This window comes from Rhinoraja longicauda, chromosome 17 (assembly GCF_053455715.1).
Source record: "Rhinoraja longicauda isolate Sanriku21f chromosome 17, sRhiLon1.1, whole genome shotgun sequence".
Lineage (NCBI taxonomy): Eukaryota > Metazoa > Chordata > Chondrichthyes > Rajiformes > Arhynchobatidae > Rhinoraja > Rhinoraja longicauda.
Genome location: NC_135969.1, coordinates 26,267,753 through 26,293,704, shown reverse-complemented (window position 1 = coordinate 26,293,704; position 25,952 = coordinate 26,267,753). Strand labels below are relative to the sequence as shown.

General features: G+C 43.2%; 1 protein-coding gene across 4 annotated transcripts in view; it reads left to right on the top strand.

The window, feature by feature from the left end:
• Positions 1-19,584, top strand: part of rad18 (RAD18 E3 ubiquitin protein ligase) — a 149,019-nt gene extending 129,435 nt beyond the window's left edge. For all 4 annotated transcript variants that reach the window (XM_078414417.1, XM_078414418.1, XM_078414416.1 and 1 more), the window contains exon 13: positions 16,810-19,584. In XM_078414417.1, coding sequence (XP_078270543.1) covers positions 16,810-16,897 — 88 coding nt within the window. In that variant the 3' untranslated portion in view covers positions 16,898-19,584. The remainder of the gene's footprint in view (positions 1-16,809) is intronic.
• The last annotated feature ends 6,368 nt before the right edge of the window (positions 19,585-25,952 follow it).

Below are 25,952 nucleotides of genomic sequence, written 5' to 3'. Positions count from 1 at the left end.
TTCCCCAGTCCTTCCACCTATATACCTCCCTCTGGTTTCACTTTTCATGCCTCTCATCTCCTTATATCACAACCTCTTGTCTTTTCATCACTGGCCTTTGTCCAATCATCTGACAAATTAAACTCTCCTCACCTGTTCTCACCTATCTCTTGCTTTGCTTTATCCCGCCTGCACCTCTCATCCAGATTTCTCCCCCCTACCACAATCATATAACGATATAACCATATAACAATTACAGCACGGAAACAGGCCCGTTCGGCCCTACCAGTCCACGCCGACCACTTTCTCTGACCTAGTCTCATCTACCTGTTCTCAGACCATAACCCTCCAATCCCCTCCTATCCATATACCTATCCAATTTACTCTTAAATAATAAAATCGAGCCTGCCTCCACCACTTCCACCGGAAGCTCATTCCACACAGCCACCACCCTCTGAGTAAAGAAGTTACCCCTCATGTTACCCCTAAACTTTTGTCCCTCAATTCTGAAGTTATGTCCCCTTGTTGGAATCTTCCCCATTCTCAAAGGGAAAAGCCTACCCACGTCAACTCTGTCCGTCCCTCTTAAAATTTTAAAAACCTCTATCAAGTCCCCCCTCAACCTTCTACGCTCCAAAGAATAAAGACCCAACCTGTTCAACCTCTCTCTGTAGCTTAAGTGCTGAAACCCAGGCAACATTCTAGTAAATCTCCTCTGTACCCTCTCCATTTTGTCGACATCCTTCCTATAATTTGGCGACCAGAACTGCACACCATACTCCAGATTCGGCCTCACCAATGCCCTGTACAATTTCAACATTACATCCCAACTTCTATATTCGATGCTCTGATTTATAAAGGCAAGCATACCAAATGCCTTCTTCACCACCCTATCCACATGAGATTCCACCTTCAGGGAACAATGCACAGTTATTCCCAGATCCCTCTGTTCCACCGCATTCCTCAATTCCCTACCATTTACCCTGTACGTCCTATTTTGATTTGTCCTACCAAAATGCAGCACCTCACACTTATCAGCATTAAACTCCATCTGCCATCTTTCAGCCCACCCTTCCAAAAGGCCCAAGTCTCTCTGTAGACTTTGAAAATCTACTTCATTATTAATTACACCACCTATCTTAGTATCATCTGCATACTTACTAATCCAATTTGCCACACCATCATCCAGATCATTAATGTAAATGACAAACAACAGTGGACCCAACACAGATCCTTGGGGTACTCCACTAGACACTGGCCTCCAACCTGACATACAGTTGTCAACCTTTACCCTCTGGTATCTCCCATTCAGCCATTGTTGAATCCATCTTGCAACCTCACTATTAATACCCAACGATTTAACCTTCTTAATCAACCTTCCATGTGGAACCTTGTCAAATGCCTTACTGAAGTCCATATAGACAACATCCACAGCCTTGCCCTTATCAATTTCCCTGGTAACCTCTTCAAAAAATTCAAGAAAATTAGTCAAACATGACCTTCCAGGCACAAATCCATGTTGACTGTTTTTAATCAGGCCTTGTTTATCTATGTGCTTATATATATTGTCCCTAAGTATCTTTTCCATTAATTTTCCCACCACAGACGTCAAACTAACAGGTCTATAATTGCTAGGTTTACTTTTAGAACCTTTTTTAAACAAAGGCACAACATGCGCAATGCGCCAATCTTCCGGCACCATCCCCGTTTCTAATGACGTTTGAAATATTTCCGTCATAGCCCCTGCTATTTCTGCACTAACTTCCCTCAATGTCCTAGGGAATATCCTATCAGGACCTGGAGACTTATCCACTTTTATATTTTTCAAAAGTGTCCGTACCTCCTCTTCTTTGATCCTCATAATTTATATCACTACTCTACTTGTTTCGCTTACCTCACATAATTCAATATCCTTCTCCTCGGTGAATCAGTGTGAAGAAGGACCCCAACCCGAAACATTGCCTATCCATATGCTCCAGCGATGTTGCCTGACCCCACAGTAGCTCCAGCACTTTGTATCTTTTTTTGATTATCCCATTGCTACTTGGGGACCTTGTTATCATGAAAAGTGCTTGGTTGGTTTTTGGCATGTTTTTTGGGAAAATATAAAAGCATAAATAAACATATGAAAGCTATTATTTTTGGCTAAACGAAGAGTTTATGAGAAACTGACTATTTGAAAAAAGTATTGAGTTTAGTGCTCAGACACTCAGCTTCATGGAAGGTCACATTCAAGAATTTATCCCGATCATATGTTTCCACCAGGTGGCGCCACCAGCGCTGGCTGCCTCGCCAACAGACTGTCTGTCCTTTCTTCTGTTTTTGTTATTTTAAGTATGTGTTAAAAGTATGTTTTAGTGTTCCTTGGTTTGTTTTATGTGGGGGGGGGGGGGGGGGAATTGGGGGGAAACTTTTTTTTCAATCGCTTACATCGACGGAGATGCGATTTTTTTTTCCATATCGTATCGCCGTCCCCACTGCGGCCTAACATCGAGGAGTTTTTTTTGGATTTTTTTAAGATTTAGAGATATAGCGCGGAAACAGGCCCTTCGGCCCACCGAGTCCGCGCCGCCCAGCGATCCCCGCACATTAACACTATCCTACACACACTAGGGACAATTTTTACATTTACCCAGTCAATTAACCTACATACCTGTACGTCTTTGGAGTGTGGGAGGAAACCGAAGATCTCGGAGAAAATCCACGCAGGTCACGGGGAGAACGTACAAACTCCGTACAGACGGCGCCCGTAGTCAGGATCGAACCTGAGTCTCCGGCGCTGCATTCGTTGTAAGGCAGCAACTCTACCGCTGCGCCACCGTGCTGGCCTTTCCTGGAGACTGGCCTGATGCTTCATGCTGCGGGCTCGGCGCAGACTTTAACATTGCGGAGCTGCGATACCTTTGCCGAGGATCGACTGTGGCGAGCTCCAACCGCAGGGCCTGTGGACTTTACCATCGTGAAGCCCACTGTCTCTATTAAGAAGAGGCCGACTCGGGAGCACCATGCCACGGAGAGAGTTTCAACCGCCCCGACGCGGCAGTTTCGATCATCCTGACAAGAGGCTTTGGATCGTCGGCTGCAGGGGCTTGATCGGGGGCCCCAACTGCGGATGGTTCAACATCCCCGACCGCGGGAGAACAAAGAGGAAGGTGATTGAACTTTATTGCCTTCCATCACAGTGAGGAATGTGGAATCTGCTGTGGCGGATGTTTATGTTAAATTGTATTTTACGTGGCTGTGTGTCTTGTTGCTTTTCACTTAGTATGGCTGTATGGTAACTCAAAGTTCACTGTACCTTAATTGGTACATGTGACAATAAATTAATCTTGATCTTGAAATCTCTGAAAAAGTACAGGTTGTTAGTTCCTTCTGAGTCCATATTCCTGGCATTGTAGCATCTCCCCTGGTCATTTTCAGCTTGGTATGTAAATTACCACCTTTGCATCAAACTTTAAATCGGCTGTGAAATACTTAACAAGGGATAATCTCTGTCAATAATGTAGATGTTTTCAGAACATTGTGATGGACTTTAAAAAAAAATGTCTTGACTGTCATCAATAATAACGTATTTCATATGTTGGCAGGCTCTACTGTGCTTCATGATGATTAAACTCCCATGCCCATTAATGTGTGACGTTGCTGTATTTAATTTAATGTTTTAATGAGCAAGAAGACAAATTCAAGAAGACAGTTAAAATGTAAAGGCAGGGCGTAAAACACTTGGGTGGGCGAGAGGGAACTGCTACAGTGTTTGTGTTCCTCCTGAAGTTCATTTTATTTCGAATTGTTCCAGGTGGTTTTGAAGACAGGAAAATGCTTCTGTGGAGAATTTGACAAGTAAATAAATGGTTAGATGTCATATTTTTAATATTTACTAGACCCAAGTGGACCCGTTGGGCCCATTCCTCGCTGGGTTCCCATCGTGACATGGGAAAATCGGGTTTGTTCTTTAAAATAAATGGCATTCTTTTCCTTAAAAATAAAATAAATCTTATCAGGAATGTTTTTGCTTTTTATGGTTAAAATCCTCTCTTGGAGATCCTCGAGACTGTGCCCTCATTCAGCAGCAGCGTCAGCTCGACTGCGACGGCAGTTGCTTTGAGCTCTCCCCTCGTGGGCCCCGGACCAATCCGGCGTCAAGCGGGAGGTCGGAGCCAATCATTCGACCCGACGTTGGGATGCGGGCCAATCGGGCGTCGAGCGGGAGATCGTAGCCAATCAATGGACCCCACGTGGGGGTGAGCGGCAGGAGCAAATCAGGACTTGCCAGCGACCAATCAGAGCGTGGAGCGTCGGCGCTCCCCCCACGTGGGATCCGGACCAATTGGGCGTCAAATAGGATTGAGCCAATAAATAGACCCCATGTGGGGGGTGAGCGGCAGGAGCAAATCAGGATGCGCCGGATACCAATCGGACCGGGTAGCGTCGGCGCTCCCCCCACGTGGGACCCGGAGCAATCGGGCGGCGAGCGTGTGGTCGGAGCTGAACACAAAATGGCAACCCACCCCCAACTGCGCGCACGTCGGAGCTGAACATAAAATGGCAACCGTCCCCCAACCACGCACACGCGGATCTGGCGGCCATCCGTTGGGCGCAAAGCTCTCCTGCATTGGTGTAGCACCCTCCCCTACCCCCCCTCCCCCCACTCACCCACTCCACTCCCCTCAAAGCCACTTTTCACCCTCCTCACCCATCAGCCCCCCCAACCCCACTTTTACCCCCTCATTCCCCCTCCACTCTTAGGGGCTCTCCAGCACTCCACCCCACTCCATCCCCTCCCCTCCATCCCCTCACTCCTCCCCTACTCACCCACTCCATCCCCCCTCCCCCAATCACCCACTCCATCCCCCCTCCCCCCCAATCACCCACTCCATCCCCCCACTCCTCCCCTACTCACCCACTCCATCCACTCACCCACTCCATCCTCCCTCCCCACCTAACCCACTCCATCCCCCTCCTTCCCCTCCAATCTATCCCCCCCTCCTCCCCACTCACCCACTCCAACCCCTCCCCCCACTCCATCCCCCCCTCCCCGCCCCACTCACCCACTCCACCCCCCCCACTCACCCACTCCATTTCCCCACACCCACTCCATTTCCCCCCTCACACACACCATCCCCCCTCCCTCTCACTCACCCACTCCACCCCCCCTCACTCACCCGTTCCACCCCACTCACCCACTCCATCCCCCCTCACCCACTCCACCCCTCCCCCCCCCCCCACTCCCCCCACATGGGACTATGCTTCCTGCCTCTAGCATGTCCAATCCCTTAATAATCTTATATGTTTCAATAAGATCCCCTCTCATCCTTCTAAATTCCAGTGTTTACAAGCCCAGTCGCTCCATTCTTTCAACATATGACAATCCCGCCATCCTGGGAATCAACCCCGTAAACCTACGCTGCACTCCCTCAATTAGCAAGAATGTCCTCCACAGATTTGGAGACCAAAACTGCACACAATTCTCCAGGTGTGGTCTCACTAGGACCGTGTACAACTGCAGAAGGACCTCCTTGCTCCTATACTCAACTCCTCTTGTTATGAAGGCCAACACGCCATTAATTTTCTTCACTGCCTGCTGTACTTGCATGCTTGATTTCAGCACCCTGTGAATGGAGACATTTCTTCGCAGCTATGAAAATGCCCAATTCCTCAATCTGAGTCCTTATCTCTGGTCTAGAAACTTAACCCAAGGGGGACATCAATTCTGCATTAACCTTGTCGTCCCTCAAGAACTTTGTTGTGCCATGAGAGTGCAAATACAATACAATAAGTAGTTTTGGAAGTGGAATCGCGTTTTAAGAGTACAAAACAGAATTTGACCACTTAGGTCTGTTGATGTATAACTAATGCTGTTTAAATATTCTTCATGTGGAGGCCTCAAGTGAATTACTTGAATTTGTCATAGACTCAGCAGAGCGTTTTGTTTGTTTCTTTGCTTTTTCAATCTTTTTTATTATTGCGGCCAATTTTGAACTGCAGTACTCCTTTGTCTATTACCTATCAAGTGCAGATGGTCCTACTAAACATTTTAATTCATTCATTCTGGGCTATTTAACAAAAATCAAAATGAATTATTGCTCATATATGTGACACTTAAATAATGTGTATTAATATTGATTTATTAATGTCGCATGTACCGACAAACAGTGAAAATCTTGTTTTTGTGCTATCCAGTCAAACCATAGTATATCGGACACAAAGTGGTGGAGCGACTCAGAGAGTTAGGCAGCATCTCTGGAGAACCTGGATAGTTGACATTTCGGGTTGGGATCCTTCTTCAGACCATGTTCTCCAGAGCTGCTTCCTGACCCTCTGAGTCATTACAGCACTTTGTGGGAGGAGTTGGCTGCGCCTAACGGCTGCGGCTCTCTGGCAGTCTGTTGTCTTTTTTTCTTTTTTTTTGTTTGTGTCGGTGCTGGGATGGTTTTTGTTTCTGTTTTTGGCTGTGTATGTGTGGGGGGGGGGTGGGTGTGTTGGGGGTTGGGGGGGGGGGGGTGGGGCGGGGGAAACCTTTCTTTTATTAGGTCTCTTCCCCGGGGCGCAGCTCGCCCGTGGGGCCTTCCATCGCCCGGCGTGGCTTGGCCGCTGGACTTAACATCGCCGGCGCGGCTCGGCTGCGGGACGTTTCAGTGCCCGGTGCGGCTCGGCCGCGGGACGTTTCAGTGCCCGGTGCGGCTCGGCTGCGGGACTTAACATCGCCGGCGCGGCTCGGCTGCGGGACGTTTCAGTGCCCGGCGCGGCTCGGCTGCGGGACGTTTCAGTGCCCGGTGCGGCTCGGCTGCGGGACGTTTCAGTGCCCGGCGCGGCTCGGCTGCGGGATGTTTCAGTGCCCGGCGCGGCTCGGCTGCGGGACGTTTCAGTGCCCGGTGCGGCTCGGCTGCGGGACGTTTCAGTGCCCGGTGCGGCTCGGCTGCGGGACGTTTCAGTGCCCGGTGCGGCTCGGCCGCGGGACTTAACATCGCCGGCTCGGCTGCGGGACGTTTCGGTGCCCGGTGCGGCTCGGCCGCGGGACGTTTTGGTGCCCGGTGCGGCTCGGCCGCTGGACTTAACATCGCCCGGTGCGGCCACGGGACGTTTCGGTGCCCGGGGCGGCTCGGCCGGGGGGCCTTCCATCCCCTTGCGGGGGCTGTGCGTGTCGGTTGCCTCGGTAGGGGTCGAGTTGTCTGTCCGTGGGTGCGGGGGGAGGAGAGGGGAAGTTTTGTTGCCTCCATCACAGTGAGGGGGTGTTTGGAGTCACTGTGATGGATGTTTGTGTTGGGGTCGTGTGTCCTGTGTTCTTTTCTTTTTTTGCTGTGACTGCTGAAATTTCGTTCGGTGTTGTGCCGAGTGACAATAAAGTGTTGTTATGTTATGTTATGTTATTGTAAACAGCATCTGCAGTTCCTTGTGTTATTACACCTGTGTGCAATCAAACCATACACAACTACAATAGGGAGTGCAAAAAGAGAAAATACCAATACGGTATTACAGCATGAGTGCTGCAATAACAAAGTGCAGATAAAGAAAAGTGCAACTGTCACTTTGAGGTAGATAGGGAGATGGTACTACACTTAGCTAATGAGAGGTCTGTTGAGTAATCTGATAATGGCAAGGCAGATGCTGTTCCTGAATCTGGTAACATGTGATTTCAAGCTTTTGTATCTTGTGCCTATCGAAAGAGGGGAGAAGAGGAAATGACTGGAGAGAAAATGATCCTTCATTATGTGAAGTAAAGAACTGCAGATGCTGGTTTAAATCGAAGGTAGACAAAATGCCGGAGTAACTCAGCAGGACAGGCAGCATCTCTGGAGAGAAGGAATGGGTGACGCTGAGTTACTCTGGCATTTTGTGATCCTTCATTATGTTTGCTTCTTTCCGGAGGCAATGTGAAGTGTAGATGGAGTCAAGGGGGGAGGGGGGCTGTGGAGAGGGTAGTTTTTGTGATGGATATATCTGCAACTGCAATTTCCTGTGATCTTGAGTAGAGCTGTTGCCATATGAAGCTGTGATGCCTCACAATGAGTTGCTTTCTACAGTGCATCTGCAAGAAGTTGATAAGACACAAAAGGCTGGAGTAACTCAGTGGGACAGGCAGCATCTCTGGAGAGAAGAAATATGCAACCTCCTTAGTATTCTGAGGAAGTAGAGATGTTGGTGTGCTTTGGAAGCTTACAACCCAGTGATAGGAATATTGATTTCTCTAACTTCAAGTAACCCCTGCACTCCCTCTCTCTGCATCCCTCCCCCACCCAAGTTGCACCAGGTTCCCATTCACACCTTGCAAACAGCCAGCAATGGCCTATTGCCTTTATCATCGTTACTTTTTTGCATATCTTTCCTTCATTGTTCTATATCTCTATCACTATCTATACCTCTCGTTTCCTTTTCCCGTGACTAGTCTGGTGAAGGGTCTCCCATTTCTTCTCTCCAGAGATGCTGCCTATCCCACTGAGTTACTCCAACCTTTTGTGTCTATCTTCGGTTTAAATCAGTATCTGCAGTTCCTTCCTGCACAAGTAGGAATTAGCTTCTGGCAAAATGGAATTGGGAGCAGAGCATTCCAAATTCTCATCAGAATTGGGAAGCAGTCTGAATTTTGAATTGGCATTGCTTAAATCGGAAGCCAGGAGGTTTTTGATAAAGGGGTAAGAATTATAATTCACATCCTAACCACCCTCCCCTTCTCCCTGAACCAAATTCTCTTCTATCCCTTCCATATCCCAGCTAGCCCATCCTAATCATTCCACATCTTGGTACACCCTCCTCATTCTCCTGTTCCTAATTCACATTTGCCATCTCCACTCCTGAATCCAACTTGCAGATCCTTGCTCCCAATACAAAATTGACATTCACCAGTGCAAGATCCCCATCCTGTCTTCAATTGCTGATCTCTATTAGCCCTTGTCTCCATCTAGCATAAGCCTGTTGAGACGGTGCAAACATCTCACATTCTGTCTCACGAGAGGAAGGTGGAATATTGTCACATGTGATAATATGCAAGTTCTTGCCTGTTTTAAATGTGGTTCAAATCATGGGAATCCCTGGGCCTGACTGCTCATATGATGGATACAGAGCCAGGAAGGCTCCAACCATATGGGCATGGAGAGCAAACAAAGGAAGGAACATGCAAAACCTATGTTTACATATTCTATTGTGTTGCTGAAAGAATGTCATTGTTCTTTTTGGGATATATGACATTGAAACACTCTTGATGTAACTTCATTTTTGTTAATCCCTCATCTATCCTTTAAAATACCTCTTCACACTTCAGTCATAGGTTGATGCTAATGTATTTAGGTTTAAGCTACTTGTGGTGAAGATTGAAAACCTGTAGCAGCTATTCTCATTCTCATAAGTCTTCGGTTTATAGTAATTGTAGATCAGTCACTGTATTCACAGTCCAGTCCATGTTGGGCTTTACATATGCTGTTCCTGCAAGAAGTTATTTTGCACATGCGCAGTACCCGATGGAGTCATCTTGTTCGCGAGCTGTGGCTTGGACTGTAACCTTGCATCCTCGTGCTCTATAAGCTTAGCTTGAAGTTAATAACTTGTTATTATTCTTGCAACTTCATACATGCTGTCAGAAGTTTCATTCCGAAACTATCATGAGCTTTGTTTTTCTACGACCTGGATTTGTTTTTTCAAGCGAGGACAGTTAACTAAACCTGCTAGACGGTGCAGCCAGCAGCTTTTCATTTAACATGGTGGATGCATTCCGGAGGCCAGACCCACTTTGCTTCAGCGGCAACATCGGCGAAAAATGGCAGATTTTCGAACAAGAATATGACATTTTAATAGCGGTGGCACACTCTAACAAGCACTAAAGCATACATTCTCCTCAATCTGGCGGGACCGGAGGCCATTGAACTTGAGCGGTCTTTTGTGTACGCGAGGGACGTGATAGACCCTGCCAACGGAGGCAACATCCTCCCGCGGAATCCAAAGATGATCCTGAATACCTCAAGAGGAAATTTCGGGAGATATGCAGCCCTCAGACCTAAGTTACTATGGAGAGGCACAAGTATAACACACGAAATCAAAAGGCTGGTGAGACAATTGAATCATATGTCAGCGGTTTAAGGATAAATGCAAAAAGCTGCAATTTTGGAGATCTCTGTGATAAACGTATCAGACAGGATAGTCTGTGGTATCTATAACGACAATTTGAGAAAGGTGCTACTGCATAATAGTAATTTGACACTAATTAAGCTGGTCTCCATCAGTCAAATTCATGAGATGACTGAAGAGCACAACAAAATGCTGGCTTCTCCACAGCGCTCTGTCACAAATGTTGATGCAGTCCAGGCTGGGTTCATGAGAAAGCAACAGCCTTACATAAGAGTGAAAAAAACAATCAAAACAAGCTGGGACTCGGCATATTGCCAACTGCAACAATTGTGGAGGTGGTCATGCAGCTGCGAGAGACAAATGTCCAGCTTTTGATCAACAGTGCCATGTCTGTAAAAAATTGAATCATCTTAAAAGGTGCTGCAAGTCCACACAACAAACCTACAACAGCCTAGTTCACCAGCTAGAATCTGACCAAGTCCAGGAGGATGCTCTTGTCACTGCTAGGGCTACGTACATGCAGGCAAATGGGGCTTGTCTCATTCAGTAAGGATGTTCACCAGTTGCGTCTCAATGAAGATGATCAGATGTCACATCGAATTCAAACAGAGTATAACGATCTTTTCACTGATGAGCTTGGAAACTGCCTGTAATATATTCCATGACACTTGACCCGGATGTGAGACCCATTGTTTGTCCCGCACACCGCATTCCTTTGGCTATGAAGGACAGAGTCAAAGCAGAGCTGGACGGAATGCAGGAATTGGGTGTCATCACGCCGGTGTCTGAGCCAACTAATTGGGTGTCATCCATGGTTATCACCAACAAGAAGAACAAACAGGAGATCCGAATAGGCATCAATCAAAGAGACCTGAACACGGCTTTGAAATGGCCACATCACCCTATGTGTATGGTGGAAGAAGTGGCTGCACACATGTCAAATACAACAGTGTTTTCTGTTTTGGATGCTAAGAACTCTTTTTGGCAGATTCCACTTGACCACACGTCTTTGATGCTAACCACTTTTAGCACATTTTTTGGTCGCTACAGATATTTGAGGATGCCATTCGGACTCACCTCTGCCAGTGAGGTGTTCCAACGCTCCATGGAGCGGATTTCCTGGTGCAGAAGCTACTTTAAGGAGAGCAAGAACTGTAGTTTTCTGGCCAACAATGGCAGATGACATCAACAAGGAGGTACAGTCATGCTCTGTGTGTAACAGCACAGTTACACCAGCAGAGAGAACCACTTCTGCTGCATCCGGTTCTGGACCTGCCTTGGTCGACAGTAGCAACAGACATTTTCGAATGGCTCGGCCAGCGATACCTGGTGCTAGTGGACTCATATTCTGGCTGGTTTGAGATTGACCTGCTCTGTGATGCTACTTCAGCCTTTGATGGAAGGACAAGTTGTCCGGTTACAGACCCCACAAGGTTACAACCGGATGGGCATGGTAAAGGAAATATGCCAGGAGCCCAGGTCATACCTTATCCACTCAGAAGGAAAGTTGTACAGGAGGAATCGCAGACACATTTTGCCTGTACGTGAGCCTGCCCCAGCACAGCCAGATCAACCAGCACTGCTAGATCCATGCGACACTGATACAGATCACCAGGATACTGGACTTGGGTCAAGCGACGATAACGCTCTCACAAGAGATGGACAAGCAATAATGGACACTGAGCAGTTTCAGGTTCAGGTGCCAGTGCCTGTGGCTAAGCTGCTTTTGAACACCACTGAGAATCTGCACTGAACACTCTCAGGTCGTGTCAGCAAGCCAAATCCCAAATGGTGGCCGATTAGGAGAAGGGGAGATGCAATGAGACCTGGGTGTCATGGTACACCAGTCATTGAAAGTAGGCATGCAGGTGCAGCAGGCAGTGAAGAAAGCGAATGGTATGTTTGCATTCATAGCGAGGGGATTTGAGTATAGGAGCAGGGAGGTTCTGCTGCAGTTGTACAGGGCATTGGTGAGACCACACCTGGAGTATTGCGTACAGTTTTGGTCTCCTAATCTGAGGAAAGACATTCTTGCCATAGAGGGTGTACAGAGAAGGTTCACCAGATTGATTCCTGGGATGGCAGGACTTTCATATGAAGAAAGACTGGATAGACTCGGCTTGTACTCGCTGGAATTTAGAAGATTGAGGGGGGATCTTATAGAAACTTACAAAATTCTTAAGGGGTTGCCCGATGTTGGGGAAGTCCAGAACAAGGGGTCACAGTTTAAGGATAAGGGTGAAGTTTTTTAGGACCGAGATGAGAAAGTTTTTTTTCACACAGAGTGGTGAATCTGTGGAATTCTCTGCCACAGAAGGTAGTTGAGGCCAGTTCATTGGCTATATTTAAGAGGGAGTTAGATGTGGCCCTTGTGGCTAAAGGGATCGGGGGTATGGAGAGAAGGCAGGTACGGGATACTGAGTTGGATGATCAGCCATGATCATATTGAATGGCGGTGCAGGCTCGAAGGGCCGAATGGCCTACTCCTGCACCTATTTTCTATGTTTCTAAATACCAAGACTGAATTCACTTCTTTACTATGCTGTGACTTTAAGTTTGTGTCTTACAGTGTGTACATTTGTTTGGTTATAGTGTTTAGCATTTAGTATGTAGTACCTCATTCTTTGACCATAGCATGTAGAACCTCCTACCTTGTATGCTTATTTTAGCAGTAACTGCATTTTGTATACGGCCTGATATATTTACCACTTCGCATGATATTTAGTTTGACATGGAACATGAGCTAAGGAAAGGGGATGTCGACCAGTCACTATATTCACAGTCCAGTCCATGTTGGGTTTTACATATGCTGTTCCTGCAAGAGGTTATCTTGCACATGCGTGGTACCCGGGGGGAGTCATCTTGTTCCTGAGCTGCGTCTTGGACTGTAGCCTTGCATCCTCGTGCTAAATAAACTTAGCTTGAAGTTAATTACTTGTTGTTATTCTTGCAACTTCACACAGTAATCCTATTGCACATAGCTGTGACATTTTGCATCCTATACGCGTAATAACTGGAAATTCCTGCGGACATATCAAATAATTAATGATGTATTTTGCAAAATCTTGCCATTTTTCTCTCTGCCTTTTCTGCTTGATACAGCACTCAAGTATTAATCATTAACTTGATGGTAAGCATTAAAAGGAAAATGGATGCTTCTTGCATTATGTTGGAACTTTGATTAAAATATTCCCATTCAGTTTGTGTACATAATGACCACAGTCTGGAAGCCTGTGTGGTCTGATAAAATGCACATCAGCAGTGTTAGGTTCATTCATCTATGAAAACACAAGTGATAATGTTCACTAAGAGACCATCTTTCAAATTAGTAAGTGACTTTATTGAAAGGCAATCATCACTCCGCTAGATTTTCTTATCGAGTCCACATCACAAGATTAGAAATTGTTCAGCCAGAGCTGAACACACTTCTTGGCATCTGCATACAATGGCCTCTTGCGCTTCTTGTGCGTGGTGGTGGAAAGATTGGTGGAAACAGGGCCGCAACGTGAACGCTCTTTCCTTGACCCCCACTCCACGAGATAATGAAGAAGTGATTTTTTAAAATAAATTGATACACAATTACTCTGTGTACGAATGAGGCATTTAGCACTTTTGGAGCCAGGCTATTTCAAAATTGGAGAACAGAAATTGTTGATTGCCAATCTGGTTCAGCTGTGATTGCAGTTAGGTAACTTGTCTTCATGGAAAACTCGCATTTAGTGTTTAATTTTTTTGCAGCAATGATTTTGATAAACGATGATTGTCTTACATACAGAAGATCAGAGTGGTCATTCAGCCCAATGAGCTTGTTCTGCTTTTCTATTAGCTCATTGCAACTATATAAGAAAGAAAATACAAAATGTGGCTATATGTTAAAACTAGTCGCATGTCTAAGTCTGAGTTTGCATTTCATTTTCCTTGAATGTTACTCAGCTCTTTTTTTCTTGAGATTGTTCAAAATTAAAATCATAAAAATGTACTGAAAAGAAAATATTATGATCATCCTGTCTCATAAATTATCTAGATAATTCCTTGTACTAAAACATGTAATTGTTATACTTAAAAACTAGAACTAATTCCCTGCAAACAAATTGGATTCACTGTTTAGATCTTGATAACAATGTGTTCCAAAGTAAGTATTTTGTACCTTCAGTTACAAACTTCCTTTAAAAACTCCAGATATATTAATAAATTCCACAGCCACCATGTAGGGATTCCATTTTACATCATAATTATGGTGAAAAGCCAGATTTGCCCAGTTAGTGAGCTTGCACATGCATTTGATCTTATTGCCATTAGAGTTAAGCACATTAATTCTCTCCATGGGAAATTGCGTCAAATATTCATGTCAGGTGAATATTTTTTTCTGTGATTCTCCTATATATACTGAATAATTTCATTTGTTCGATAATTATTAGAGTTTGATTGTATTGATCAAATTTGCCTCAAATCTTAATATGTTATTTCAGGACAGACATTTTTCACAGCTTATTGTGTGAACATGTTTTGATATTTTTCTGTTCTGCAGAATTCAGATTCAGATTGGTGTATTGTCATACACACCAGTGTCCCATGATATTGCTTGTTTGCATGAAGCTTGTAGAGTATATAGTATACTTGGTAATGATGGCTACATCAATAAATACAACAATAAATTAAAAACAGAAAAATAATGGTACGGTTGTAGTGCAATCTGAAGTAGTGCAAAAAAATTAAAGTCCAAGCTTTCATGCTCCTGTAACGTCTCCCAAAATGTAGAGGAGTAAAAAGAATGGGCGGGATGGCAAGCATCCTTAATGATACTTTCAGCCTTCCTGACGCAACAAACTGTGAAAGTGGACTGGAAGGAAGTGACGAGCCTTTGATGGACTGGGCTGTGTTCATCACTCTCTGCAGGTTTAGGTGGTCAAGAACAAAGCAGTTGTCATACCAGGCTGAGATGACAGAGTACTTTCAGAGTACTTTCTATAGCACATTTACAGCAGTTCAAGAGAATCTTCATGGACGTGCGGAATCTTCTCAGATGCCTCAGAGAGTAAATATGCTGTTGTGCTTTCTTGGTCACGGCATCGGTGTGAAGGGACCAGATTGGGCTGCTGGTGATCTGGATCCACAGGAACATAAACCAGTGGACTATTTTTAAGGCAGCTCCATTGATGAGGACAGGGTTGTGTTCAGACCCCTGCCTGCATAAGTCAACATCGATACTTCTGTCTTGCTGACAGTAAGAAAGAGTTTGTTATTCTGACACCATGACACAAGGTTCTTGGTTGCTTTTCTATACCCTGTTTCATCATTATTGTTGATCTAATTAGTCTCCTATACCATAGCCCTGTCTGACTTCCCCCCACCCACTGTGCCTCAGAGCCAGGCTTGGTGCTGCAGACCTAATTGCTACTGCTGCTCTCCTCTGAATAGTCCAAAAGGGTATGCTTGGTTTTGAGGGGATGGACCCCGGGGATTTCTACACTCTCTTCTCTGGGTCGCCCATCTACTTTCTGCCTGTACCTTACCTGGGACCCCCCTCACTGTAACTCCTACTTATTGCGCTCTCATTTTCTCAGACGATCCTGAGGTTGTTCGTCTGCAGCCAGTTAGTCAGGAGCTGCAGGTGGATGCAATTCCCACAGGTGTAGTCCTTGGGGACATTGGAAGTTTTCCTGACTTCCCACATCCTGCAGGAGGAGCAGACCAGCGACCTAACTACTATTCCTTCTACACTAAAACAGAGGAAGCGTTATTCCTGACTGAGCTAACATGATCATCCTCTAAGTGAAAAGTTGCCCCTGAGGTCCTTCTTGAACTCTCCCCTCTCACCATAAGCACATGTCCTCTCATTATAAAATTCTCTACCCTGGAAAAAATATTCACCTTATCCATGCCCCTCATGGTCTTGTATACCACAATAAGGCAATCTCTCAGCCTTCCAAGCTCCAAAGATAAAAGTCCTATCCTATCCAACTTTCCTATCGTTAGGCAATCTGAATTGCCCACAGGTTCCAAATATGTCTCGCCAACAGCTTAGGAGCATCATGATGTGCCGACTTTTATACTCAATATCTTTCCCAATGAAGGCTGACTTGCCAAAAACTACCTTCACACACTGTTACCCTGATTCACCACTTTTAGAAACCATGCATCTGTACTCCCAGATCGCTTAGTTCTGCAATTCTCCCCAGGGCTCTCCCATTTATTGTGTAAGTCCTACCTTTGTTTGACCTGCTAAAGTGCAAAATGTTATACTTGTCAGAGTTAAATTCCATTTGTCATTTATTGGCCCACCTTTCAAATGTTTTAAACCTTGGCATACACTTAGAGAAACAAATCAATGTTTCAAGTTGCTATCCTTTGTCAGATTTCCAATTTTTAGCAGTTTTTTGATGATTTTCATTTCTTCTATAAATTATTCATGTTTTCCCCATTATGAGCCTAGAGTGCTGTTCCGTTTCGGGACATATGACAATAAAACACACTCTTGACTCTCATCAAAAGTAGGATCTTCCTAGTCTGTGTGCCCCAGCAGTTTCACATCTAAATTTACCAAGCTTTAGGAAAGCCCCCCTTTGTCACTCTATTCAGTTTAATGGGTACACAGGAGCTCGACTAGTGTGAATCGACATCCCACTTTCCAGAGACACATTCACTTGGCTCGCCCAGTGTTGAGGCACCTTGTTTTTAAACTAATGGAATTCTATGAGTTTTTGCACTTTATCAACAGATATGCAACAGAGCCAAATAAAACATGTTATTAATTTAATTTTCTTTACATTTCAGGCAATTGTCAAATGTGAACACAGGGAAAAGGAAAATGAGAGAACCGTTCAAGAAAAAGAGTTCTAAAAATAAGCGGGCAAGGATGTGAGCATTCCAACAAGAAAAGTGACAAGCTTGCAATGAATACTGTGCTAATAAAGAAAATGTGGTTTTAATCTGTGTACACTTGACATTTAACAATTACGCATTGACGTGTGAAAGGCTTTGGTATAAATACGCTATCTGTAATTATTGATAGAGAAGCTAGGAATATTCTTGGAATATTATCTGCTGGACTTTTACTCTTGACTTTTAGAAGCTTGCAGTTTGCTTACAGGTTTAAGGAAAAGATACTAAAAGTGTTGGAAAAAGCCAGGATAATGGCAGACAACTCATGTAACACGATTAAGGGATTAGTTTAAATCCTTCTTAGTACTTGTGGTTTATGTCAATAAGGTTACAACCAAGAATATTGTATCAATAATTTCATTGCTATATTTGATTACTGTTGTCCTCTATTTGCTCCATATTGATAAAGGGTAATAATTTCTTGTGCTACAGTGCGGTCCCCTTTTTCTATATATTTTGACTCTTTCATCTTGCTCTTTAGAGATCTCTTTATTTGATTTAATTGAAGGATTAATTTGGGCAAAAATCATCTTTGGTCACCAGTACTACATGTCTGATGTATTTAGTTGCCAGGAGGAATCATATTCACAGGTTTTATTTCACAATGAAAATAAATGTTTGGGAGGTATATACAATGAAAGTAGATAATTTTGTATGCATTCAGGACTTTTAGCAAGAGGTCATTAATGTAAAATTGTCATTTTTTAACTCTAAGGAACAAGGGTTACCATTACTTAAAGGCTACTTTTTGATCCCATACCAAATAGTCAGAGGACACATCAATATCATTAATATGTTTGAAGTGTCTGTAGTGAATTTGGTTCTTTGTTAGCGATGAGGATAATCACAGTGGCAGTCAATTGGCATCCTGAGATTGTGATTACGATAAGGGACATAATCGTGTTTTAATCACGCAGCTATAATCATGGTTGGATGATTTGATTTTACAGTGCCTTGAAAAGAAAGTTGGAGGAACACAAAATGTAATAAAGGCTTGGCAGGGAATTTAGATAGGTAAATGAAAGAGCATGTTCAGTAACAGCTGCAGGTTACTGAGTGAAATTACATGCTTTCATAGTGACACATAAGCCATTGATCTCATGACAGCTACTTGGTTATTTGCCCGTGTGCTTGTTTATTACTGGGAAAAGTTTTGGCCTGTGACCAGATAGTTTTAGCCAGTAGATGTTATTCAACTGCATACAGCATGGATGTGGTAAATGAGACGATACAAAAAGGAGCAACCAAGTATTTGATCGATTTCCTTACAACTGATTTTTATTTTAAATTGTTTATGTCAAAAAATATAGCATATTTTATCTATATATTTAGAGGGGGTTAACTTAGATCACTTAACATTGTAGTTAAGTGTAAGAACTAGATGACATTTCCTTTGGGAAGTTTACTATTTTATTTCTACTGAAGACCTTTGCTGTTATTTCCTAGCTCTTTCTCTTTTCAAAAGGTTATACGAATCATTGACATAACTGTAATGCACAGTATTAAGATGCAGATGCAAGTATATGCAAGTTGAGCAAGTGTGAACAAAAGTTTGCAAGCACATAATCAAGAGGTGCACACCTGAAGCAAAGTTCAGCTCTATCAATTGTCTCATTGCACCAAATGTTGAAAGTTTAGAGCTAATTCCTAATACAAGATACTTTAAAAAAAGCATTGGCTCAAAAGTAACTTTATTTTTACCACATGGTATTGATGAGATGTGGTTTCATCTCTTTGATTATGTGAATTTCTCAGTGTATGTGGGCTCTCTATATGTTTGAGTATTTTACTTATGAGAATGATTAATTGACATGAATTACAAGGTATGAATATGAATTAACAGAGCTCATCTGGAACAAAAGATAAGGAATAGTTGGATCCTTAGTTGTGCATTTTACTGATAGTTGTATGAATCTTGCATCATCTTCTAGCTTTTCTGGTGTTTAAATTTAAGATGAGTTTTCATTATACAAACACAAAGTTTTATAATATTAGCCAACCATCATCAAACGCACAAGTGTTCTACCTAGCAATAATTTAGGACGTTACCAAACACAAGATTAATATATCATTCAGTATTGTTGTATCTAATGTTATCAATGAAATTACATAATGACAAAAATACCATTGAACCCCAAGTAATTTGCAATGTTACACTGTTGATATATCACCTCTATTAATTCTATGACCCATGCCAGGCCTGCAAACTCCATGACTTCATTTTAGCTTTGAAAGCATTTTTTTTCTACGTTCATACTTCAAATGAAGATGAAATAAGAATTTCACACAGTGAACGCTAACAGATAGATCTCTTCCCGATTCCTTGCCGTACATAAAGTTGATGGCTATCGCTGGAACATTAAGATCAAAACAGGTTAGTCTAAAGCTAAGAACAGTTGTGAATTTCTCAGTATACTTATAAAGAGCTATCTTTGCATTTTCATAATCATTTGTTTAAAGTTAGGCCATAATGAAACCAGCTTATGTTGGCATATGTGTAATTTTTTTACTGCTCAGAGGTTAAATGGATTTTTTTTCCCAGAAAATTATTTAGCAGAAAAGAAATAAAGTATATTCTATAACATGTGTGTGTTGGCTATAGTTTGCAGACTCTAAATAAATTGTTTGCTGAGTAAATAAATTTGTAAGTTGTTTGCTCACTGCAATCTCCTGGTGTAATAAAAATACAAAGTGTTTAATTGTCCTTCTGACATCACCTTCACTGCACTATAGTAAAGCTTGTTAAAATGAGTTGAAGTGGGTGAGAGGAGGGTGGTTGTTAGACAGAGTTTGCGTGAATATGTTTGCTTTCATCTTAAGGTGTCAGTTCTCCCTTCCCTCATCCAAAATAATTTAATAGACCTTAATGAGTGCTTTATAAAATCACCTTTATTGTTAAATGATTGGGAGTTATTTCAATCATTACGCTGCTTACAGTTGTCCTGATGTATTAACACTGCTGTATCACCCATCTCTAAAGATGGAGCAGTCTTGCTTTAAGAACATACAAAAAATATATTTTTTTCCCCCAGAGAGTTGTGAATTTGTGGAATTGTCTGCTACAGAAGGCAATGGAGGCCATTCACTGGATGAATTTAAGTTAGATAGAGCTCTAGGGGTTAGTGGAATCAGGGGATATGGGGAGAAGGCAGGCACAGGTTATTGATTGTGGATGATCAGCCATGATGATATTGAATGGCGGTGCAGGCTCAAAGGGCCAACCAACCAGGCTCAACCAACCTAATCTGAGGAAAGACATTCTAGCCTTAGAGGGAGTACAGAGAAGGTTCACCAGATTGATCCCTGGGATGGCAGGACTTTCATATGAAGAAAGACTGGATAGACTAGGCTTACACTCGCTGGAATTTAGAAGACTGAGGGGGGGATCTTATTGAACCAGCACCGCCATTCAATATGATCATGGCTGATCATCCAAACTCAGTACCCCGTTCCCGTTTCCTCCCCATATCCCTTGATTCAGTACAGATATTTTCTGTACTTACGTACAGAGTTTTTACAGATATTTCCTAAAATTTAAAAGAGAGCATTATCTGATATTTAAAAATGTTGATAATGACGGACGCAAGGGTGGTGAATTTGTGGAATTCTTTGCCACAGAAGGTTGGGGAGGTCGTCAACTGATATTTTTAAGGCAGAGACAGATAGACTCTTGATTAGTAAGGGTATCAGGGGTTATAGGAAACATATAAAATTCTTAAGGGGTTGGAGAGGCTAGATGCGGGAAGATGTTGGGGAAGTCCAGAACCAGGGGTCACAGCTTAAGGATAAGGGGGAAGTCTTTTAGGACCGAGATGAGAAAACATTTCTTCACACAGAGAGTGGTGAGTCTGTGGAATTCTCTGCCACAGAAGGTAGTTGAGGCGAGTTCATTGGCTATATTTAAGAGGGAGTTAGATGTGGCCCTTTTTGCTAAAGGGATCAGGGGGTATGGAGAGAAGGCAGGTACAGGTTACTGAGCTGGATGATCAGCCATGATCATATTGAATGGCGGTGCAGGCTAGAAGGGTCGAATGGCCTACTCCTGCACCTATTTTCTATGTTTCTACAATGAATGGCGGTGCTATCTCGAAGGGCCAAATGGCCTCCTCCTGCACCTATTTTCTATGTTTCTATGTAACTTGAAAAAAATGTGATAGTAAAGTCTGTTTATCTAGTTAACAGAATCTCTAGAAACTGCAGAAAAAAAAGACCCATAAAATAGGTTTCCTCTTTAATACCTTGCATGTTTGATAGGAACTTATTGTCTTGAATAAAAATGGGATTGATGGTATCATCAAATGTAGCCTAATTACAATATGGACATGAAACCTTTCATCTGAAGTCATCATCAATATAATCAATAAACCCCCATGGGAAACTTCTAATATCAATATTCCCTTTTTGCTCATTATTCTGAGTTAGAAAATATGCTGTTTCCATTACATCATTGTACAGGGACAGTATTTATATAAACTTCAGTTCTTGTGTAAATGGGATTTAATTTACCTGAATCAGTTGCAGGTTGTGATAAATCCTGATGAACAATGGCCAGATTTAGTGTCTTCCGTAATGCTAGTTGTTCAATTAATCCCCATTCTGTTCAGCTATATACTAAAACTCTAATTTGTTTGTTTGTTTGTTCCTGAACTACAGCCAAAACGGTACATGATAGCGCGACAATTTTAGGCCCACCTTACTCACCGTGGTCCCTTTGGTGCTAATGCAAGAAGTTTCATTGAATTCGGTGTTATATTTTTAAAGTTATTCACATTTTAAAGTTTAAATCCATCTCCGAGGGAGGGGGGGGGAGGGAGGGAGGATAAGAGGGGTTGGGGGGGTGGAGAGGGGAGGGAGGGGGGGGATAAGGGGGTTGAGGTGGATGGAGTGGGGGGGAGGGGAAAGGGAGGGGAAAGGGGGAGGGGAGGAGGGATAAGGAGGAGGGAGGATAATGGGGGTTGAGGGGGATGGAGTGAAGGGGAGGGGGAGGGGATGGGGAGATGGAGAAGGGGGAGGAGAGGGTGCTGCACCAATGCAGGAGAGGTTTGGGCCCAACGGGTACACTTGGTCTAGTAATAATAATTATTGGCCATGGACAATAAACTTGGGGGAACTGCCAAATCATTCATGAATCAAAATCAAAAGCATGCTGGATGAAAATGCAAAATAATGAGCAGTCTTGGTGTTCAACCTTTGTTTAAACTTTTAGACATGAAAGTAAATTAAACATTGTTATGGATTTGTGTGGTTTGAAAAATGAAAACTCCATTATTCCATTCCAATATCAGGGTATTGTGTAACTGTTTTCCAATGGCTTAAACAACTGGAAAGTTATTTTTCAAATTGTGCTTTTCAAATAAAACAATGATTTTGATGCATGTTTTTCAATGTTTCATAAATAAAAAAAGAAAATACTGTAACCCTCAGCAGGTTAGGATGCAGCATTCAGAATTAATATCTCACAGTTTACCTGGAAGATGTTAAACAAGTGAGAACCCAGGAAAAGGAGGGAAGGACAGTGTGTGTGAAGTGGGGGGAGGTGACGAAAACAACAATGTTGATTTAAGGTTAGGTTAGAAAATTGGAGAAATTTCAGTGTAGCTGAATTTTAGATATATTGTGAGGTTAATGGAATTTAGAATGACTGTTGGCAGTTCTCCATTGCAAACCTCCATGAATGAGATTTATAGTTGCCTGGCTAACATTGTCTTGGCAATATAGACAATAGACAATAGGTGCAGGAGTAGGCCATTCGGCCCTTCGAGCCAGTACCACCATTCAATGTGATCATGGCTGATCATTCTCAATCAGTACCCCGTTCCTGCCTTCTCCCCATACCCCCTGACTCCACTATCCTTAAGAGCTCTATCTAGCTCTCTCTTGAATGCATTCAGAGAATTGGCCTCCACTGCCTTCTGAGGCAGAGAATTCCACAGATTTACAACTCTCTGACTGAAAAAGTTTTTCCTCATCTCCGTTCTAAATGGCCTACCCCTTATTCTTAAACAGTATTTATTTGTGTCTGTATATTTAACTTTCCAATAGGGCAGCTGGCCAATAATTCCGACTGGTTGCTTACATAAGCTTGAATTATGTAACTCATCACTTTTTTTTCACCTTGATCTTCTTTAACATAGATGCCCACTCATACCCAACTGTAAGCATACAACCAAAGGTTCGACTCCAGTACACTACTGAGGAGGTTCTGCACTATTGGAGTAAATGTATCCATAAGAACACATGAAACAAAGGTTCTCCTACCTTGTTTGGGGGAAATACGACATGCAGTGACATTCCTTTGAACAGCTGGATGGTTGCTGAGAGTCTTGGGCACTCTTCAACCAATGGTTGAATGGTACTTTATTGCCACATGTGCATAGGTACAGTGAAAATCTCTTTTTGCATACGGTTCAGTGTGACTTACTACACAAAGGCACAATCATACTTAAGTACAAGTGTAACAAAGTAGATTACACTGAGGTAGCATACAAGAGTTGCCACGTTTCTGCCACCATCTTGTCCACTTCAAGTTCAGAGTTTATACTGGGGTATGAAGTCCCGTTGTCCTAGCTGCTGCACTGATTTATTTTCTTTTAGATTTAGATTTAGAGATACAACGCGGAAACAGGCCCTTCGGCCCACCGAGTCCGCGCTGCCCAGTGATCCCCGCACATTAACACTAACCTACACTAGGGACAATTTTTACATTTACCCAGTCAATTAACCTACATACCTGTACGTCTTTGGAGTGTGGGAGGAAACCGAAGATCTCAGAGAAAACCCACGCAGGTCACGGAGAGAACATACAAACCCCGTACAGACCGTAGTCAGGATCGAACCTGAGTCTCCGGTGCTGCATTCGCTGTAAGGCAGCAACTCTACCGCTGCGGTAGATTTGGAGTTACAGGCATCGGCCTGGCGATGTTGTTGATCTCCTCCACTGCTGCTTCACTGTTCCGTGCTGCTGCAGGTGGTGTCCGATCCGCTCGCTCAGCCACTTTGGAGTGGCACCTGCTCTAATCGAGCCCCAGGCTGCTGCATGGTCTCCAGCAACCCACTCCATTTACACCTTGATTCGAATAGATAGGCTCGCGAACGTACTGTCCCTAGCCCCACAAGGCCACCGCTCAGCCTCCATGCCACAGGGTACTTCCCGCAGCTAATCTTGAAACACCCAGAGCACCACAGAAACTCCAAATACAGATTAGCTGATCAGTCTTCACATCACTTTTCAAGAGACTTGTGTTATATGAATTGCTGTCACATATGTTCCAAAACAACAATAATTGCAATAACAAGAAATTCATTGGTGGAGCATTAAGAGAGAAATGGTAGGCTAGGACTTTATTCCTTGGAGTGCCCGAAGCTGAGGGGTGATCTTATAGAGATGCATAAAATGACGAGGAAAAAAAGATAGGAGGTATGCACAAGGCTTTTACCCAAAGTAGGGAAATCAAGAACCAGAGGAACATAGGTTTATGGTGAGAGGGAAAGATGTAACAGATGTAACCTGAGAGGCAACTTTTTCACACAGAGGGTGGTGGGTATGTGGAATGAGCTGGTTGAGGAAGTAGATGAGGTCGGTACTATAACACCATTTAAAAGATATTTGGACAGGTACATGGATAAGAAAGGTTTACAGGGATATGGACCAAATGCAGGCAGATGAGACTAGCGTAGATGGGGATCTTGGTTGGCAGAGGCAAGTTGGGCCAAAGAATGTTTCTTTGCTGTATCCCAATCCTTATGATTTTTAATAGTAATTTATGATGTGAAAAGTACTATCTACTACGCTCATGTTCTTTTTTTTCATAGAACTCTTTTATGGGTCTCCCTCTCTTTAAAATTAGAGGACGTTTTTCTATTACGTCAATGCCGAGTAGATAGAACAAACCAAGATTGTACTACCAGAGACTTGTCCTCTATTTTTTGATTAAATTATGTCGAACCCAATACATCATGGACGCTATCGAGCAAATCTTTACGTGCGGAAGTAACTCTGCGGAAAGAAATTTCAATTATTCACTTATCAGTCTCCATGTAATTATTTTAATAATTTTCACAAACCAGCGGAAAAAGTAAATCTAAAATGTCTTCCACATTTTGCCCATCCTCCTACCTCCCATTGAAGTCTTAGCTAATTTTAAATGCCTTGAATAAATCAAATGAGCTCTCTAGGAAATACTGGCACATCATAACAGAGTCCTCACATCCCCAGGGTCATCTTTGATCCGAAACTGTTCAATCAATCACATAAATACTGTGGCAATATGAACAGATACCACAGTAAATAACTCACCTACACCTACTGACAGTCCGTGATCTACAATGCAAGATTCAGGAACGTGATGGAATGCTTTCCACTGTCAGAATGACTGCAGATTCAATAAGTACAGATGTCAGGGGTTATGGGGAGAATGGGATTGAAAGGGAAAGATAGATCAGCCTTGATTGAATGGCGTAGTCGACTCGACGGGCTGAATGGTTTAATTCTGCTCCTATACGTTATGGAGTATGATGCCATCCAGGACAAATTAACCCACTTCATTTGTACCCCATTTACCACCCTCATTGTTCATTTTCACCAACACTGACTCCATTGTCTACCATCAACAAACCTCTATACAGTTAGTACATCGCAAACACAAGAGCACTGCTGCCATAAAGCACTTCATATGCTTGGGACAATACTTCACATGCTTGGGGCAGCATGTTTCTTTCAAATTACATACCATCCTGAGTTGGAAGTAAATTTCCAGTCTTTCTTCATTACTGAATTTAAATCCTGGAAAGTCCTTAACAAGACTGTGAAGATACATCATCAGAAAAGCTGCAGTAATTCTGGAAGGCTTCTCAAGGACAATTAAGGATGGACAATAAAAGATGGCCTTGCAAGTGATGCCCAGATCCTGATAATGTGAACTAATAAACAAAGATGCTGCAGATGCCTAGATGCTTGTAAGTGAGTACCATGAGTTAAGGACAGAAGCAGAACAACGTTAACACCTGAAGAATGCATGCAACATAGAGAGATCCTG